This window comes from Pipistrellus kuhlii, unplaced genomic scaffold (assembly GCF_014108245.1).
Source record: "Pipistrellus kuhlii isolate mPipKuh1 unplaced genomic scaffold, mPipKuh1.p scaffold_m20_p_4, whole genome shotgun sequence".
In the NCBI taxonomy this organism is placed as follows: domain Eukaryota; kingdom Metazoa; phylum Chordata; class Mammalia; order Chiroptera; family Vespertilionidae; genus Pipistrellus; species Pipistrellus kuhlii.
Window position 1 is genome coordinate 31,311,071 of NW_023425540.1, and position 20,995 is coordinate 31,332,065.

The following is a 20,995-nucleotide window of genomic DNA, read 5'->3' on the forward strand; positions in this document are numbered from 1 at the left end:
TATAATGGGAAGATGTGTACTATTATCTATATACTAGAGGCCTGGTGCATGGTGGGGTCCCTCATTCTGACCTGTGGGGATCGGCCCAAAACCGGCTCTCCGTCACTCCCTGAGGGGTCCTGGATTGCAAGAGGGTGCAGGCTAGACCAAGGAACCCCACTGGTGTACAGTCAGGGCCGGGGACAGATCACAGGAGGGCTCAAGGGCGTGTCTGGCCCATCTTGCCCAGTCTGGATCAGGACCATTGGTGTTTGATCAGGGCCTGCCATCCGGGGCAGGACCATAAGAAAGTTGGCTGGCCTGGGAGGAACTGCAGGAGGGCTTCAGGGCATGTCTGGCCCATCTCGCCCAGTCTCAATTGACTGGACCCCAGCAGAAAGCTAACCTACAGGTCAGAGTGTCTGCCCCCCCACTGCTGGTCAGTGCATGTCATAGCAACTGGTCAAATGGTCAGACACTAAGCATATTAGGCTTTTATTATATAGGACTAGAGGCCCAGTACGCGAAATTTGTGCACAGAGGGGGCGTGTGTGGCCCTCAGTCCAGCCTGCACCCCTCTCACAATCCAGGACTGCTGGCTCCCAACCACTCACCTGCCTGCCTGCCTGATTGCCCCTAACCACTCCCCTGCCAGCCTGATTGACACCTGACTGCTTCCCTGCTGGCCTGATTGCCCCTAACTACTCTCCCCTGCCGGCCCAGTCACCCCTAACTGCCCTCCCTTTCAGACCTGATCCCTCCCAACTGCCCTCCCCTGCTGGCCTGATTGCCCACAACTGCCCTCCCCTGCTGGCCATCTTGTGGTGACAATCTTGTGTCCACATGGAGGTGGCCATCTTTGACCCCATGGGGGTGGCCATCTTGTTTGTTAGAGTGGTGGTCAATTTGCATATTATCTCTTTATTAGATAGGATTGTCAGTGTGGGTCATACGTACTGGATGGATGGACAGTGTCCCCTTGGGAGTTCAGGAAACCAGGAGCTTGATCGCTCCCTATGATGTGCACTGACCACCAGTGGGTGGCGCGGAACAAAGGAAGGCCTTGATCTGCCCTGATTGCTGGCCAGGCTTAGGGACTCTACCCGTGCACAAATTTCGTGCCCCAGCCTCTAGTGAAATTATAAAAGCTCTTTTAAATGGATGTAAGAAAAAATTCTAATGCCTCATTGAATAACCAGGCAAAGGACAAGAACTGGCAGCTCACCACAGAAGTAGAAATGACCAGTAAACAAGTGAAAAGTTTAATCTCTCACTGAGCAAATAAATGCAAATTACAGCAATGAAATACCATTTTCACCTGACTTGCAAATATTAAAAAGCACACCTGGAAATAAATTATTTCGGTGATGGTATAGTGAAATGGGTATTCTCAGTACATTATTTTAAGTTGACAATCTTTTTAGTAGGCACAGTGATAGTTTATGTCAAGAAACCTAAAAATAGTTCATATCACTTGAACTATTACTTGAACTTTATGGAATATAATTAAAGGAAATGATAACAAAAGTACTCAGAAGTATATTTCAGGTTGTTAAATGCGGCATTATTTGTAATAGTACAAAATTGGAAATAGCCTAAACCTTAAACAGAAAGAAGGGTGACTCTTGAATTGTGATCCATCTGTATAATGAGTAATTTGTAGCCGTTAAAATCTCATCACAGCAAAAAATATTTAATGGCTTAGGAAAATTATAATTACAATGTAACTATCAAGAGCAGGATACAAAAATGAATATGGTGTATGATCCTATTTAAAAGCATGCTTTGTATATGCACATACACACTATCAAAAACAGACAGAAGGAGAAACCACAATATTACGTTAGTAGGATTACCTATTTTCCTGTTATAACTTAGTGTATTTTCCAAGTCCTTCATGTGTTACCTTTAGAATTAGGTTTTGAAGTTATTTCCAAAGTGAGCAGTTCCTTTTCTTTGGATTGTAAACATGACACCCACAAAATCCCAGGCACACATTGCTCCCCCCTCTCCATCTACCTCCATTTAAAGCAGTTAAACAGCTTCATGTTTAGGATTTTCCAAGATCGGCCACAGTACTAAAGTTAGCCCTCAGTCTAATTCATCCTTGGCCAGCTCCTGGTGGCAGTGGGCATATGCCACCACCTTCTACCTGCCACCACCTAGGAAGGCCTGAGTCTGCCAGGGGGAGCGTGGGGTCTGGGTGAGACTGGAGTTTTTTTTATTATTGTTGTTGTTCTGAAAAATTGTGGTTGGGAAACATTATTCAAATTACTGAACTATTTAGTAGAATGTTTTTTGTTTTTTGTTTGTTGTTTTTTTTTGTTTGTTTTTTTGGTAAAAATGTTACCAGACATTTTTTAGTTAAAAATGTCCTAAGTAAAATTGTTCTGTGCTGAGACTTCAAATTGTACTTCTATCCTGTAGGGGAAACATCAAATATTTGTTTTGCTGTGGTTTTATATCATAAACTGTAAAAACTAAGCTCTCACCGAGCCATTATCTTGTTCATTTTCCACCCGATAGCACATTTTTAATGTTAGGTTTTTAAATCATTCTATGAAGTGATGAACTGCTATAACACTTTAAAATTATAATTTGATTAAATGGATGACCAAGTGTAGGTGTGGTTATTCATTATCTTTATGTTGTATCTCGGTCAAGTAGTCAGCTACTCCTGCTCTAGCAACTGGGGAAACCAGCGCAGGTCCATCCTGGGCCCAGACTCCCCGAGGAGGACTGAGGTGAGGCTGCTCCTGCCCGGCTCCACTGACACCCAGTCCAATGACTTCTTTGTGTTCAACCTGAGCACTCACAGCATTTGGTGCCGGGAAACATTTCCTACTTCCTGAGAATTGCTCTTCCCTGGCTCCCTGAGACACTTTCTTCTGTGTGTCCATCCTCCTCATTGGCTCCTCTTTGTTTCCTTGCCCACTTTAACTATTGGGGTCTCTCGGTGTACACCCTTTACTCTCTGCCCAAGGTCTGCCTCGCACACGTGCGGAGTTGTCCACAGCTTTCCCTTGGACCTGGACATCCTGCTGAGCACACACACTGGTGCTATTTACTGGAGCTCTTTCCATCGGAGGAGCCCCAGCAGCACCTGCTGCCAATACCGAGTTTATCATCACCAGTCCGTTAGAACACGAACATAGCAACTCAAGAAAGTTGCCCAGCTGCTCCCCTAGCTGGCATCCTCGGCCTCATGTTCTGATTCGCCCTCCCTGTTAAGTCTGACTTTGCCTCTGATGTGTTTCTACACCTGGCTCCTCTCCCCAGCCCTGGCTCAGGGCTCCTGCAGTAGAATGAGGCGGGGCCCCTTCTCTGTGCCTGCACTCCCTGCCTGTCCCACTTCCATCATGCACTCCCTGCCTGTCCCACCTCAATCCTGATGGAGGTGGCACAGGCAAGAAGTGCAGGCACAGAGAGGGCCTCCATTTCATTCTACTGCAGGATTTGATTTTTTTTTTTTTAAAGACATGCACTTAATTACGTCTTTTAATTAAAGAAACACATGCCATGGTTTGCCTAGATCTACATGAGTGTGGTGGTTCCCAGAGTGTGATCGCCAGACCACCTGTAGCAGCAGTATGAATGAGACTGGTTGGAAATACAAACTCTCAGGCTCCATCCTACACCTACTGATTAAGTATCTCTTGGGGGTCCAGGAATCCATGGCCTAGCAAAATCCTCAAAGCGATTCTGATGCCCTCAACTGTTTAAGAACTAATGCAGGTTCTAAAGCCCGGCTGTGCATTAGAGTCGCCAGTGGAACACAAAAAGCTCAGGCCTTAGACCAATTAAATCAGAAATGTTAAGTGTCTGGCCTGGCATCAGTGTATAGCTTTTTAAAAGCTCCTCGGGGGATTCTGATACTAGGAAAGTTAGAGAACAACTTAATCGGTAAAATTCACTTTCTTTAAGTCTTTCTCAGACTTGAATGCACATGGGAATCACCTGGGAAGCTTCACAAGTGACTGATGCCTGCCCCCCACCCCCGTCCATTCTGATTTAATTGGACTGGAGTGTGACTTGGCCATTAGGTTTTATTTTATGTTCCCCAGACTATTATGTTATAACTAGAGGGCCTGGTGCATGAACTTCATCCACGAGGAGAGGAAGTCCCCTCAGCCCAGCCTGCACCCTCTCCAATCCAGGACCCCTTGGGAGATGTCCAACTGCTGGTTTAGGCCTAAACCAGCAGTCAGTCGGGCATCCCTTCCACAATCCTGAACCATTGGTTTCTAATCACTCACCCACCTGCCTGCCTGGTTGCCCCTAACTGCCCCCACTGATGGCCAGATCACTCCCAACAGTCCCCCGCCCCCCCCACCAGCCTGGTTGCCCTCAACTGCCCCCCTCTTCCAGCCTGGTCGCCCTTAACTGCCCTCTCCCTGCCAATCTGGTCACCACCCCACACAGCCTGCTTGTTCAGTTGTTTGGTCATTTTCACTAACCCCCCTGCTGGCTTGGTCACTCCACGCAGCCTGGTTGTCAGTCATTTGGTCATCCCTCATTAACCTCCCTGCTGGCCTGGTCATAGGCAGCCATCTTGTGAGGGTGTGAGGGTTAATTTGCATATTACTTCTATTATATAGGAGGATGTGAAGTCAAGGTTAAGATCACCATTCTAAAATTCAAATTCTGAAACTATAGTGTGCCTAAGAATCACCTGGAGTATTTGATAAAAATAGAGACCTTAGGGCTCCACCCAGGTGATGACTCACCTGGAATACTGTCCTAAAGGTTATTTCCAAGAGGTCCTCAGACTTTTCTAGTTTGATATTTTTTTTTTTTTTTTTAAAGAAAGAGTGGGAAGGATGGCAGTAGAGAAAGAGGGGGGTGGGAAAGATTGGTTGGTTGCACATGCCCCTATCAGGGCCAGGAATTGAACCTGCAACCCTGGTATGTGCCCTTGACCAGGAACCCAGTCTATGACCCTTTGGTGTGTGGGCCAGTGCTCCAACTACTGAGCGACACTGGCCAGTGTACTAGTTTTTCTCTATCTTCTAAGTTCCCCACAAATCACTGCCCTGCCCTAATTGCGTCAAATTATTTCCTTAAATCATTGGAGAAAATGTGGATTATTCAAGCCAATAAATGGCCTTAAATAAATTGATTAGCAATTTAGAAAAAAAGTAGACTGCTATTTTACTGCTTACACCCAAAAAGTTTCACATAGTTAAAAAAAAAATTAAGAAAAGAATTCATAAAAGTACTATAAAAATACGAATACATTTAAAAATAATTTGGAAGTAAAGAAACACAATAAAGGAAGACCACCAAGAGGCTCAGAAATGTTATGACTTCTTACAAAACTATCAAAATTCTGGGCAATATAAATGTCCATATACACAAAAATGCTAAAAAAAAAAAAAAAAAATGGAAAGAGCAAAATTCAGACAATTTCCTAACTGTTGGCCAGAGTTTCTACATCAGAGTACCTTTATCTTCCATATTCTTTATGTTCTAATGCTCCAATTATACCTAATTTTGTATTCAGAGAGCCTTAAAGACCTTGTCTTGCTTTTTGAGAGAGTAATTACAACTTTTTTACCCTGCCTGAATACAGCCCGCCATATCTAAAGAGTTCAGCACATTGTAATTAGTAACTGTGGCTCCTTAAGGTAGTAATTCTCTAAAGGTTGATATTTGCACACACCGGATGGATGGGGTAGAGGAAGCTTGTTTCAACCCTGAGAACAAGCTTGTTTCTCAGGGTTGAAACAAGCTTCCTCCACCCCATCCACCAATTACTTAGGATCCTCTGCTAAACATGTCATGGACATATGGACAGAACTAAATAGATAGAGTAAGTCCCCAAATGGACAGGTCCCTGTCATGAGTAAGGGCAAGTCATATTTTCTGCAAGGAGGAATGACTAGAATGGTTAGAGTGATCTTATGTTTGCTTCTGATAATCACTTGTTAAATTGAAACCCCGTGCTCTGGTTTTAACTGTCATAATACTTTTAAATGTTTTACTATTACATGGACCAGGTAATAGGCATTCTAACCAATGAAAGCATTAGATGTGCAGTTGTGAATCAAATGTCTCACTTGTTTATTTTCAAGTATTGAACAAAAGGAACATGGGATGTTCCAATGAACAATCAAATGACTAAAGTTGGTAAAAAACTGTGAAGAAGATTATGATTTATGAATGCTTTATTTCCCATGTTTTTCTTTTGTAGAGACACTTAACCAAGGAACATGGGAATGATATACAGTTCAGGTTAGGGATGTTCCTGTTTTAGAGGAAAGGAGAAATTGTGGAAGTGATTGGGTTTAGAGGAGAGGTGCTATATGGGTTGGGTAGGGTTCCTGTAACAACTTACTTGGTTAAGCTAAGAGCACACCCCTGGGCAGGTGGCCACATTTTCAATGTTGACATAGTAGGAGATATTTGTTTGGGTTGGTAGGGAAGGGATCTCAGGGCTTAGTCCTGTTTTGAGAAAACTTGGAAATCAGGGAGCAGTGAATGTATAAAAGGGGAGTCGAACTTGTGAGTATACCTGAGACAAGGAAGAGGGAAGTTGGCTTATAGAAGGAAATAGGAAAGTGGGGGGGAGCGGGATGAGAAATCCAAGACTTCCTAGTTAAGAGCTCTAAATTGGAAGTTTTGGAATAGATCTATGGTGGATAAGGAAATCCTAAGGCCACGGCTGTCCACCCTGGCAGCATTTTATTGATAGAATCACTTCATTGAAAAGGGGGTGCAGTAGGGCCTGGCCATCAGCATTTCTAAAGCTTCCCAAGTGATTCTCCTATGCTCCCCAGATTGAGAGATGTTTCTTTAGCTAAGGAAATGGAAAGGGAAAGTAAGGGGGAAACATTAGAGGAGAAAGACCATGGATTTTCAAGGCCTGTATGGCTTATGGAAGCTGAGAGTCAAGATTTGGACTTGTTAGATAACTGGCACATTACATATTATTTATTATGAAGCTGTAGAGTTGAGTGTCTTTTATTTTGATAAATCTGAACATACTAGTATTTCTGAAGTTAGAAACTTAACTGAAAAAATTATTAACAATTTAAAAGAAAAAATACACATTTTTGCTTCTTTCAGATAGAATTCCTTCTTTCAGATAGCAGAGGCCAGTGGAACATTTAGCATGTGTTAAATGAGACCGCTTTACATTTAGTATTCACTTTTTAACTAAGAGCAGCTGGAAGGAAGAGGCTTATAATAGAGAATGCATTCAGATTACCTTCTGTGCAGGTTATATGGACATGCATTTCACTTACATACTTCCCCTTTGAATAGAAATTACTCAGCAATTGAAGCAAATACCAGGAGAACCGATTTCCTGGTAGTATCCATCCCTCTTCTAGGTGAAAAGGGAAATTCTTTGTATTTAATTATGGTAAAGAATCGAAATCCCTTCATGCAAGACAGAAAAATATAACATTCATACCCCAGGTTATATTCTTCACCTCAATCTTTTCCCCAGTTTGGAGACTAATTAGCTATCTCAGGCTAATAGACTGCATCGAGTTTCATACAATTGCATGAAACGACTGTTACAGTGGCTCTGGTCTCACCTCACCTTCCTTGACCTTTCAGTTGCTACTCGGTAACTTTAAGCAAAGGCTAAAATTAATCTCCTCCCTATTGCTGGGAAGATGAATTACTGTAGATGGGAAGAAAACATACAAGTAAAAATCAACTTTCCTCATCACTCTTGACATTCACCAGTCTTTACCCGGGATCACCTTGAGATGTGACACCAATTCAGAGTAATAAGGAAAGGTCAACGAAAAGCTCAAACCTTCTCAAGAACCCATTATAACACATCTCCAAGGGATTCGTGTCACTGCCATAGCATTTCAAATACAGGACACAAATTCCAGGGGAACGGCTTTGCGAAATGAAGACAACAGGCATCTGTGAGAGCTGTATGACATAGAGACTGACCTGTTTGGGGAACTCGCTCTCACTCCCTGCATCTTCTTTCTGCTGCAACTTCATCAGCACTCCTCAGAAAGCGGCACAGGCACAACTGCTAAGAGTCTGTTACAACACAGTGCACAGGCACAACTGCTAAGAGTCTGTTACAACACAGTACGCTGAGAGTATTTTAGTAATTTGGATACATTTAGGGGCTTCTGCTTAAGAAAGTTTCGTTTTCACATGAATTAGGATACAGAATTGGTTTCATAAAATGAGTCTAGAGTGGACGATGTACAGATCTGCATCTTATCAGTAGATTTTTAGGGGGGTTTTTTGTTTGTTTGTTTGTTTTGTCCTGTTTGCCTATTTAATCTGCTCTACAAGGTAGTTCAAACCTGTGTGTATAAACAGGACTTAATATGTAATTATTAGAAAAAATCGTATGTTTCTCGTTTACTACATAACAGGGCTAGGTTAGGCACCAAGAAATCAAAATATACTTTTTGTCTGTCTACCTATAGAATTTCTCCCTCACCAGTATTTAGAATTACAAATTAGTAAGAGGAAGAGAAAAATAGAATATAATTCATGTCTTTACATTTCACTTATGTTGACCTTTGATGACGGAGACAGAGTGATTGAAATTATCAGTACCCAAGCTGCAGTATTTAGCCTACAGAATTTTCCTTTTCTACAAACCTCTTCCTAGCACTGCTGGCTGGTTTGAGCGTCTGAAACCAGTTAAGACTATTAATAGGCGCTAAATAATGTGAGTTGGTGAACTGTTCTCTGCTCTCAAGTACAATTAAAATATATATACTGTATATAACAATTTGAAAGTATTTAATTAAGTAATATAAATGTTACATGTGAGAACTGGAACCGAATGTGACATTTTTATATATAATTGCATACAGTGTGGACTATGAGTACAATTTAGCATATTCAAAATTACTTGTGTCGGTGCCTCGATAAGTAAGAGACTAAAGCCTACCCCGGTATTAAGTTTTGCTCTTAATCCTCTCTCACACTCCCAAACCCCTAATTCTTCCCAATCTCAATTAATTCACTATCTACCCCTTTGCTTAGTCCTCAAATCTAGGAGGGTTTTTTTTTTGTTTCCTCTCTTTCCCACCATTCCGCTAAGTCCAGTTTTTCAGTAGCCAGAGCCCATCTGAGGTCTACAGTCACCCTTTTCTTCCCCCATATATTTTATTGATATATATATATTTTATTTTATTTATTTATTTATTTATTTTTACAGAGAGGAAGAAAGTGAGAGAGGGACAGAGAGTTAGAAACGTTGATGAAAGAGAAACATCCATCAGCTGCCTCCTGCACACCACCTACTGGGGATGTGCCTGCAACCAAGGTACCTGCCCTTGTGCAGAATCGAACCTGAGACCCTTCACTCTGCAGGCCGATGCTCCATTCACTGAGCCAAACTGGTTAGGGCTACAGTCACCCTTTTCAAAGCCCTGTCCTCTCTTACCCATCTGTGGTATGGTCTCCTAACTGATCCCCCTTCCATTCTTGTCTGCTTTCGGCCCAGCAAAAGGGATCTTTCTGCAATATAATCCAAATCACACCATTACCTTCTATGCACCACAGGGACGACTGGTGAGTATTTGTCAAATGAACCAGTCAGAGGGCAGTGAGTAGTGGTGCTGGCTATGGGAGGATCAATAAGCAGCGAGGGGTTGGGGAAAACCAAAGAGGATCTGAGAGCCCAGAGTCTAAGAAACTTTTGGTTCATTGTATGTGGTCCGCTCTACTTGAAAACCCAGGCAGAAGCGCCTGCTTCTCTTCCTTGGCCTGCTGTGGACACTTCACAGCGTCCCAGGGACAGTTCCACTGAAGACCAGTCAAGGTTTTCCTGTGTCCACTTCGACTCTGAGCAGCTGTCCAGGTTAATTAATATTCTGCAGTCACCCCTGGAGAGGACCCAGTTTCTGAGACGGCTGTCTGAGTGAGAGGCAGATTTCTAGCTCTTGCATCAGCCGGGTCTGGGAGACACACTTCTCAGGTGACTTGAACTGTTTTTGAAAGTTCCTTCAGCCCGAGGTTCCCCATCGCTGGCATTCCTCCTGTAAGAAGATCCTCGGTTTGACTGCGTCAAGTTAGGTCTTCAGGTTTTTACGCAGCACCAGGCCATTGCTGAGAGCCTCCAACCCTCATTGTGAAGGTTGAAAACATCGCGAGGCATTTGGGCAGATCAGTCAATAATAACACAAGGACTCAAGGGGGGGCTTCCTCTTTGATCTGCTTGGAGTTTCACATGGCAGTTACCATTAATTCTTGGATTCCCTCAGTCCTGATAGAAAAATCAAGGCAATCAGAAACGATCATTTTGCGAACAGACAGCTATTAAAAGCCCATTAATAATCTATAGTGGGGATAGCATATGCCTTTGAAAAAGATTTGCAGCCTGTTTTCTCTGTGGTGAAGACGCAGGACTTCTCCAGCCTAATTACAAAGCAATCAAACAATTTAATTAATCTGGAAATCACTTTCTTAACAATAACTGCCTCGGAAATGAGGCACCCTGTGCAGCGCCATTAGGTAAAGTACCATTTTGATATACTGCTTGTTTATTAGCCTTGCTCGTTTCCCCGGGGGATCCCGAAGTTAATTACCGACCCAGCGGCTTGACCACCTCGAAGGTTTCCTTACCAGGTCAGGAACATCTGCAGCAGCACCGCCGTCTGTAAAGTGTCCTAGCTCTCAAACATCCGAGAGGCAGCGAATCCCCGGGAGCAGCAGGATTTGAGTTATAAGCAAGTGCAGCACATATGGGCAGAGAATTAACTGGCACCAGTTTTCATTTGAAGGTCTCCCAGGTATTGCTCTGCAGATGGGGGGATGAATTCAGAAAGCCGTGCTGTGAGGAGTGAAGGTCATGGATAGGACGTTGGTTTCGATCCATCTTGCCTTCTCATCTGGGGAAGCTCTGTGCCTGTCCACAGCAGCTGGGCCCTCACCTCTGAGATAGGAATATAGAAGGTGTGCTTTATAATTGGATGTGCTCTACATTAGCGGTTATTTTGATCACTATATGACTACTAAAAAGTGTCCCTGAGTCTTCAAAGACTGAGTCGATAACAGAAATCAATGTTTATTTTAAATAAGAACAAAGGACTTCCACGATTGACTTCTGCCTATCTAATCCGCTAACCTGGTAATTTCTCCCAAAGGAAAACTTTTTGGAGGAATGTTTTTGGTAATATGGTAACAAATGACAAAAATCTACACAATACTCATCTGCCATTCTCTTCTGTGACCTGCCCACCCCACTTCTCTCAAAATTCTCTGTCAGTAGACACGTAATTCCAATCTACCCATATTGGAAACAAGGGTCGTTTGTGGTCTGTGACCTTTTTCATTACTTATTTCTAGTTTATCATCAGTTATACTTGGTTTGCTCACCTAACAATTTTCCTGTTGTCTCTCCATGTCTTTCTTAACCTAGCTCCTCCTCAGCCATTCCCTTGTCCACCCTCCCAGGGCAGTCATGCCAAGTTACAATCTCTAGCATCTCTCTCTTGCCGCCACACATCTCCTTAGGCTTCCCACTAGCTGGTACCAGTATATGTAGGTGATAGTGCCCTGCTTCCAGGGGGCCTGTCTCTCCTGCATCTGGGTTCTTTCTGTCCCCTTTCTGAGTCCTTCTATTTTATCTCTTACCTCCAGCCTGCTGAGCTGCCCTCAAATTAAGCTAGTCTCTTGTCCTTAAGGAATTGCCAGGTATTCTCTTCACAACACCCTCGTTTTCTCTTAATAGCTCACTACACTTAAGAGTCTTTGAAATAATGTGGTGTGTGTGTATGTGTATGTGTGTGAATTTCAATTTAGTTGTTCAATCTGACATGAAACAAGAAGAAAGCTGTATGAGTAGTAAGACAGTACAGATGGCTGTATTGTCTTGGAATTGAAGGTATGGGAATTTGGATTTTACAGCTCTGGAGGAGTTCATGAGAAGAGAGTGAGGAACATGCTCAATGAATGGGTCTATAAAGGCAGCACAAGATGGAAAGGTCTCAGAACCGGAAGGTCTCTCTTTCCTCCCTCCCTCCCTCCCTCCCTCCCTCCCTCCCTCCCTCCCTCCCTCCCTTCTTCCTTCCTTCCTTCCTTCCTTCCTTCCTTCCTTCCTTCCTTCCTTCCTTCCTTCCTTCCTTCCTTCCTTCCTTCCTTCTTTCTTTCTTTCTTTCTTTCTTTCTTTCTTTCTTTCTTTCTTTCTTTCTTTCTTTCTTTCTTTCTTAACTTGCCTTTGCATTTCTATCTCTGCCCATTCATTCTTAAAGTGATGGGTCACTGCCTATTATAAAATGTTACAAGGCTTCTTGGGAACCACCCATTAAACTTTCTAAAAGTGAAAAGGGTTTTAAGCTAATTCTCTGTTTTTCCCTCCTTCCGACTCTTAAATATATTCACTAAACACTCAGTAGCTAGTGTAGTTGATCTCAGATAATCTCCAGATACAGTGCTTGCTTTGCAAAGAGCACAGGGCTAAGAACCGGTGACAAGTTCCACTGGCCTTATTATTTGTTCGGAGTGAATAGGCTAGCAGGGATTGTTCTGAAAGCACTTGGCTTCAAACAATCGTTTTGTTTCTCCTAATAATTTACTGGCAGTGTGCTCTATATGTGGTGTGAGCAAAGTGAACATTTTTTCCCGAGTGAAAAACAAAATTTCCATGAAGATTTCTGGCAGTAGACATGTTTCTCTTAAATTTTTTTTTTTTTTTTTTTTTTTTTTAGCTACCCTGAAATTATTGAGACCTTTTAAGGAATATGAAGAGTGATATACCACCTAAGAGGGGAACAAAGGCTGCTGAGAGGAGTTGAAAGCACTTAAGTTAGCCGTGTAGATAAATGGACAGAAATAGTCCTGATTGCTGGGTGGCAGAAACAGGATCCATTCTCCAGGGGCCCAAGGAACAGCAGATGCAAAGGCAGATAAATCTGATTGCAGCACGGGAAAATGCTTCTCGGTTCTCTATCCACAAAAAAAAACGGGCTTTTCTGTGCTTCCCCGTTAATGGCTCTGATTGTGCTGTCTGTCATAAAGTTAATGGCATCTGTTGAAGGCATCACTGTGAAATTTGCAACCTTGAGTTAATTGAGAAATTTCAGTTGAGGTGTAGCCAATCCAAAACTCCTCAAGGTAACAGTAAACTTACCTTCTTTAATGTGTTGGTCTATTCTTTCGGCACGGAGGTAATAAATTGTTTATCTCTACAGAATAAGTACTGACTTTAATGTGCAATTCTGTATTCCCTACACCTAATTACAATTGTCACTTCTATTGCAAAACCAGTAATGTGGCAACTGGCTTGCCGTTAAGGATTGAAAATGTCTTCCTGGTTATTTTCCCTGTTTCCAGAACGTACGGGATTAGATTTCCTCACTTCCTCATTGAAACCAGCCACAGCCCCATCGGGTCCTCAGATAATTGTGCCAATCTAATTAAACATGCGGAGGGAGGCAGGGTGGTCTGGAGTGTCCTCAGCTTCCCCACGCCAGCTGCCTGCCAAGCTTTCTCAGCGTCAGCAGCCGGCCGCGTGTTCTCAGGGCCCCCACGGAGCTGCCCTCCTTACAGTGAGCAGTCTGCCTGCGCTCTGTCCGCCCAGAAGGTCTTGGGGAGGCCCCCTGTCAGCCGCTGTGTGGCTGTGGCTTTTCACAGCCCCGCTGCGTAGGGGAAAGTATTGGTAAGGGCAAATCCTACTGGGCCACGTTGGCCATGCTGAGATTGACCTAGGCTACTTGAGATAACATAGGCCTGGACTGCCGTGTTCGTGACTAGTTGTAACGTATCTATCCACCTTTAAAATAGGTACTAGGGAATATGAGGATTTGTTTTCCAGAACTCAGACTCTTTCTTCTGTTTACTACGAAGAAAGCCACTAAGGCTCCCTCTCTAAAATAGAAAGCCCAGCTCACCCTGTCCCCTTAAAGCAGATGCTTCCGCATCCATCCTGCTGTTTGAAATGCCAGCACATGTGGGAGGGTGGAAGCCCATACATTCGTGTGTCTGATATTCTGTAGGACTGGAGTATTTAAGTTATTAAACATGTGCAGGGCTGCTGGCTGGTGATATAGGGGCATGAGGTGATTCATATACCTTGTACACTTGGAACGCTGTGCTGGAACTCTGTCTCCTCCACCCAGATCCCTGGCTGCAGGTAAAACTGAAGCATTTTGCAAAAGGGGACAGAAACTTACTACTAAAGAGAAGAAGGTTCTGGGCGTGGATAATGGTACAAAAACAAGGTCATGTTGTAAACTTTGTCCTTCTTTCTCTCTGCAGGCAATAGCCCTCAAGATAGCCCAAGAAATTTCTCCCCCAGTGCCTCAGCCCATTTTTCATTTGCACGGAGGTAAGGACTTCTTGTGAGCTGAATAGGAAAATGTTTATGGAGAGAACCACACTCCCACTCCTCTCAACTTTCCCCTGAACCCCCTTCACCCTTGCCTTCTGCCTTGTGAGGTCCTGCTTGTTCCGTAGGACCTTCTCTGAACTCCCCCGGCCAAAGGTAGCATTGACTCTCGCAGAACTTTGTTGAAACTCTTGCTTTCACCAGTTTTAGTGATGATTTCTGCCTTGTGTTAGAGTTATCTCTACATCTCGGTCCTTCACTCGATGGAGGGCTCCCAGGGATAGCAGGAAATGACCATTTCCCTCTTTTCCCCCAGGCCTAGTGCATCCCTTATACATGCTTAATGCTCACCAGAGTTTTAGTGAATTTTCTGAGCTTACAGTATAAGGACTTGATTCCTCTATGTGTCCTTGGTGTAATATTTTATTGTTGTTGTTGTTTTTGAAATGCATTTTAAAAAAATAAAAATGACTTTTTTGGGGGTCACAAGGTATCAACTCTAAGATGCCTCTTTATTTGAGATCATCCAGCCATCATTTGATGGATCCCCCTGAGGTAAAGCGATGCAGGAGCCATAGGAAGGTTTATGTTTTCTATTGTAGTTAGAATTGGGCACCAATAGCAAGGTATCTACCTCCTATCTGGGTCCTTGAGTCAAGAGAAGTGTTGCCCTCCATGGACAGCAGGGCATATAATCTCATTTACTAGAAACTTTTCAGGGTCAGATCTTCTGTGATTTCACCAAGTGAGAGAGGCATACCCAGCCATCCTTTCTATGTTCTGTTTATGGAATTAATGTACGTTACCCTGTCAGATTCAAACCTCCACCTTCCTGGCCCCATCGTCCCTCACATACATACCCTGTCTTTTCCTGCCCAGAAATAACACACAGAAAACAAAATGCCCCTTCACTGAAGTCTCTCAATATTCAGGATAAATTCAGTTGATGGTCTGAATGTCCTAGATATTTGCCCAATTTTCCTCAGAGACCTAGTTATACCTTCAAGTGGATTAAAGTAGCACTGAAAGACACATAGGTAAGTTAAAAAAAAAAAAGATTTGTTTTAACACTTGTTACCAATCAGCAAAACTACAGTGTCCTCACTGCCATTTGTCAGCATGTAATGCGTTTTATATTCCTGAATCCAGAAGAGAGGATCTGTTTGCAGTATTTTCAGACTTCTCTGTAAGTAAGATTCCCTTGTAAACATTACACACACACACACACACACACTGTATGTTTAAATGCCCATGTGTGAGGTCTCGGCCCTCCACCATGAGGACACAGAGGAATGAAGACATGATCTCCAAGAACTTCCTGAGATCCATACCATGATTTCCTCTAGTTCCAACTTTTTAGCTCCTTGTTTTAAGCACTGTAAAGAAAATGGGGAAATAAACTGGTCCCACAAGGCCTGCGTTTGCCCAGTGAATATTAATTCGTGGAGGTGCTACTCTTATAAATGGAAACAAAAACCAAAATTAAAAATTGACAAATAGGAACCCACCATAGTCTTTAAAACACACCTCTCTCTCTCTCTCTCTCTCTCTCTCTCTCTCTCTCTCTCTCTCTTTCTTTTTAAAGAGGATGCATTTAATTATTTTAAGTAATAAGAAAAATGCAATCTCATTACAGCATGCATTTAAACATGACAGAAATCATAGCCTCTTAATCCTGCCAGATTTATGAAAATAAAGAGAATCTAATAATTAAGTGGGTGACTGGAAGACAGATGAATCTGGTTTCTTAGCTATTAAAAAAATACACAAACCCCTAGGCATGTTAATTTTTTACAAATAAACCATAAACCGTGACAGAAGATTATCATGGGAGACCTCTAATTCATTTTGCATGAATTTCCAGATGGAACTCTCTCCACACTCTTCAGAAAGTATTAATTTAGATATGATATGAGTGATCATCTTTTTAAACTTTCATTCAAATAAACAGAACCTGTGTTTGCTGTGAAAACTCCATTTGGCATATTTTTATTTACCTAGGGTCTGTCCCCTGCATTTTAAAGCTCAGTTTCATTTAGAAAACATGGAAATTCCTCTCCGGGTCCTCCATTGGCTTTCATTTGGTATACATCTCTGAGCCTAAAAAGTAATGCTATTCAGACACTTCCATGTTTTATTGTTTTGTGTATTTGGTTCAATAGAGGAGAGCTTGTCCTGTTTTCAAACTACTCTTCGGTGTAGGGATGAAGATCAGATTATTGATCGTTTGTGACCTTATGCCATGTGATAAGTAGTACTATCCCTGTAGACACCCTCTGTAATGTCATAGTTTAATTTCAGATTCAAAAACACGATGGGCACACTTGCTTTCCAAATTATCTAGTACATATTTGTGAGCAAATTCATGTAGTTAATTTTTTTTAATATCAAGTTAAAACAAAAGGATGAAAAAAAGCATTGTAATACAGTTAATTTTATCCAAAGCAAGGAAACACATTTTTACTTTGCTAACTACAATACTGGTTTATAGTCCCTCTGATCGTGGAGTTACTTTTTTTTTTTTTTTTTTTAATGGGAAGAATAACATTGTTCTGCCTTTCCCAGAAGTTTTGGAGATTTATTCTTTTATAAATTGCTTTCACTCTCATATGACATATAAGCCCTGAATAAAGCCATGTGTGTCTTCTCGTTGCTTTGTTGTTATTTACCAGGTTAAATATCAGAAAGTATTTCCACAGGCAAATGACTAGAACAGACTTGCCTGCTGAGCTCAGGTCAAAAGGCACTTGTTGCGTGCCAGTGGGCAGAGCAACCTACTAGTTAAGTTCAGAATTCTCTCTGGAGTGAACTTTAGTTGGTTACATTATATTAGCTTAGTCTAACTTCCACTAGAATATAAAATGCATCACCCAGGTGACTATCCAACTAAACAAAGAAATCTGCTTCCTTTTCATACAGTTATAACAGCCAGGTTGATGTGGGAACTTTTCGTTCTTTCTTTGTTGTTCACCATATTAATCTAACTTTTTGTGAGTGGTAGTGAGATGTTTTTTTGCCCATCTCTTTGTATCTTGTGTTCCCATCAGATGTTTTCCCTTCTTACTTTTTCATTTAGCAGAACACTGATATTTCCACCCACAAAGAAAAAGCTTCTCTCCCCCCCGCCCCCCCAAAAAAAGCCTTGTTTTGGCAAGAATATTGTCTTCAGATAACATTTTACTGGTAGCTGCTGCAAAAGAAAGACAACATTGTTAGTGGGATCCAAATTGCACTTTTGAGATAGCTTTCATGAAGAAAAGGGCATTCTCTCTGAAGTACTATATATAGCATCCATATTAACTTCTAATGTGCGGTTGTCATGGTAATAAAAATGCAATGGTCCTGTGTGCTCCATTTGAGTAAATAGACACGGACAACTTCGGGAACTTCATGAGACATAAATTATTTCTGGTCCGTGGCTGCACAAGGTCCCGAGCACATTTTTGTTTAAACATCTTTCTGGTTGTGTGTTTTCTGGAATAAGCAAATGTGATTTATGCTTCAGAACTAATAAGAACATGACTCCTCTTGGAATTGTTCATTCGTCTGAAAAAAGTTCATCAATACCTGAGGGAAAGGAGAGTTAATGAATCACAAAACAAAATCATGGTGGGGGAAATTCTGTCCCTTACTCTTTCCAGAGATTAGTTTCTGATAATTGCTATTAAATGGACTAAGTCCGTGGTCCCCAAACTGCAGCTCACGAGCCACATGAGGCTCTTTGGCCCTTTGAGTGTGGCTATTCCACAAAATACCACGGCCTGGGCGAGTCTATTTTGAAGAAGTGGCCTTAGAAAACGTTTAATTTTAAAAAATTGGCTCTCAAAAGAAATTTCATTCGTTGTACTGTTGATGTTTGGCTCAATTGACTAATGAGTTTGCCAACCACTGGAGTAAGCAATCGTTATAAAATCATAGCCTTTTCTTGCTTTTAAAAATTGGAGGTGTTTAAACTCTAAAGTACAGGCATTGGTTTTTAAGTCTATCATAAGTAGCCAAAGAAAATAGGACCCCTGTGTTCTTTTATTTGATAGCTTGATATCTTTAGAAGCATTTTACTGTAATTGTTTTCTTCTTAAAACTTGAACATTTTCAGTGGCTTAAAAAATATTTTTAAAGAACATATGATTTAATTTTCCCCATTTCTTCTCTCTGGTATATTTACAAACATCTTATTTTGCTTCTTTCTCTTAAAACATTCTTGATTCAATTGTACTCCAATCATGGTCACAGAAATGACAGGTAAATGTTACTGAAATCCTCACCTTGTAGTCTTGCTGTGATTTGTCCACTTGGAACTCTCCATTTCATCTTTGTGGACCATTGCATTTCTCGGAGGCAGCATCCATGGTAGCCTAGGATCACATTTTCCCTTGAACGTAATTTAGGCTGAACTGTCAGGTTTTTTTTTTTGTTGTTTTTTTTTTTTTTTTTTTTTACATGGACATCTATTTGTGACATTTCTCAAATTCAGGTCTAATGCTGTTAAATTCCCTGACTTCAACTTACCGTGAATATGTCTGACCAACGTGATCCACTCTCATCTCTCATGTAGTAAATTAATATAATCATCCACTATAAAAAGTCTGTATTTGACACTCCAGTGTAGCTCTTTATAGAGCATGTTTTTCCTGTTTCCTCCTCACTAATAAAGCAATGGCTCTGGAAGGTCAGAGAGTTTAGAAAATTTGCTTTCTGGTGTCTCACAACAGTATTGTCTCTATTGCTTCATTAATTCATCTGAGACCCATGTAATGACCCTAATTCATTCAACCCAGAGAGCTACCCGCCAGTTGGAGGTAAAACTACTCTCTTTTAAGACTCCTGACAGCTTTGGCTCTAAGATTGGGACGAAAACTCCACTCTTTGCATTCAGTTTCATTCCTAGCACAACATCTTTATTCTGCCCCCTCTGTCAGTCAGAGCATCCACTCTGCAAGAGGCTTTAGCTGAAACACTTTCTAAAGCCAGGTCATGTCAGAACGGAATCACTCTTAAGAGATTCTGAGCATAAGGTCAGACACTTGCTTAGTGCCGAAGTCATTTGCCACTTAAGGCTTGAGCCAGCCGTGAGCTTGCTGATCCTTTCTTCCCCAGGCAGCATGAGTGGGACTAGTCCCTTGGAAATAATAAGCGGAACTGTCTTTGGGATCAAAGGAAAGTCCCCACCGGCTTGCAGCACGGGGCATCCAGGCCCTTCCAGATCATGGCCCCCGTTTCCAGTTTCCAGATTAGAGTGTTTTCCTCCTTTCTTTCTGTGTTTATTCCTTTGAATCTGCTGAGTCTGACCATTGTAATTATCCGAGGTATTCATTTTGTCAAAGTGTATTAGTGAGAGATCAATACTATGGATCAACCCATTCACTTTCTCCTTGTTTGGGCATATTGATTCAGTTGAGATAAAAGTCAACCTGCTGTATAATTTTTGTTTATCCTGGCCCCTGCTGAACATTTCCACATCCTCACGGACCATGTTTGTGTCATTTGTTTGACTAAAAGTACTTGGTTTCCCTGGGATTCCCGGGTCACGGCTCTCCACCGTTGGCCTAAACTAATTTCTTCTTCTCAACAGAACTGATGGACGTCGCTGGTCCTTGGCTTCTCTCCCCTCCTCTGGCTATGGGACAAACACGCCCAGCTCCACCGTCTCTGTAAGTGCCTGGCTTTCCTCTCTCCCTCACCACCCACAGCTCTTACACAGGCCTTGTTTTCTCTGGGTGTTTCCAGGTTGTGAGGAGAGGATAAATGCTTTATGTCTGTCATTCTTATAGGTTATGCATCAAATAATGAGCTAACAAACATAAAAAAGACATCCTTTTGGCAACAAGCTTTTTTTTTTTTTTTTTTACACTATGGTGCACCAATTGAGTAAGTCCCAGGATCCCAAGTTTGAAGATCAGGCACTTTTCTTTTCATACCATTTGTAGTTCGGGGTGGAAAATGCAATCCAGTTGTATTGCTTTGGTTCCACGCCAGTGATATTAATATTGACAATGACATTGGATGGCCTGGGTCTTGTTTTCTTGTGGGGTTCAGATGCAGAGTATTGTTTGTTTGGGGTGTTTTTGTTTTGTTTTGTTTGTTTTTCTTCTTCAAAGAAAAAAAATGGCCAGCCTTAAATTTGTGCCTTCTGGATAAGAACTTCCTTTTAAGGAGAGATTAAAAGAACTTCTTAGTAACTTAAGATAAAGAAAGAGACAAGATGAGACCATGAAAAAGGATAGAGGAAGGAGGATATTCTCTTGCTCTGAGCCATAGCATTTCAACCAGAACCTAATAATGCCTGGAAACTACCCAGCAGGTTAGATAGATGCTTTCTCAGTTTAAATTAGTGATGCTGTGGGATCTGTTTTAGCAGAGCCTTAGAAGCTGCTCATTTATAAACACCTGGTATGTTGTATGCATTCAGTGAATACCTATGGGTGGTCTGATTGCTCTTGTCCCAGCCAGGAGGGTCACCTGGTGATTTTAGAACCCCTTTTGGTTCATTTCCATTTTGTCAAAATCTGGGGTTTACTAAGGAGGGCTTTCCATCTATTTTTTTTTTTTTTCCCACAGACCCAAGTTCCATGCTAAGCATTGTAAAGTCAGCCACTTAATAACACTTAAATTGAAAAGAAACTACAATTACATTTATAAAATCTAACTGGTATCATTACTATCTTATATGTTTCCGAATTCCAGATGCAAAATATGTGGGTTTGGGGGGACCCCTTTAAAAGTGACTTATTAAAATCTGTTCGATTA

At 41.9% G+C, this 20,995-nt stretch overlaps 1 protein-coding gene across 6 annotated transcripts in view; it reads left to right on the forward strand.

Annotated features, from left to right (window-relative positions):
• The window catches only part of MAST4 (microtubule associated serine/threonine kinase family member 4), a 505,205-nt gene that overhangs the window by 412,302 nt on the left and 71,908 nt on the right, over nt 1–20,995 (forward strand). For all 6 annotated transcript variants that reach the window (XM_036408807.2, XM_045571483.1, XM_045571484.1 and 3 more), the window contains 2 exons: nt 14,179–14,248; nt 19,821–19,899. In XM_036408807.2, coding sequence (XP_036264700.1) covers nt 14,179–14,248; nt 19,821–19,899 — 149 coding nt within the window. The remainder of the gene's footprint in view (nt 1–14,178; nt 14,249–19,820; nt 19,900–20,995) is intronic.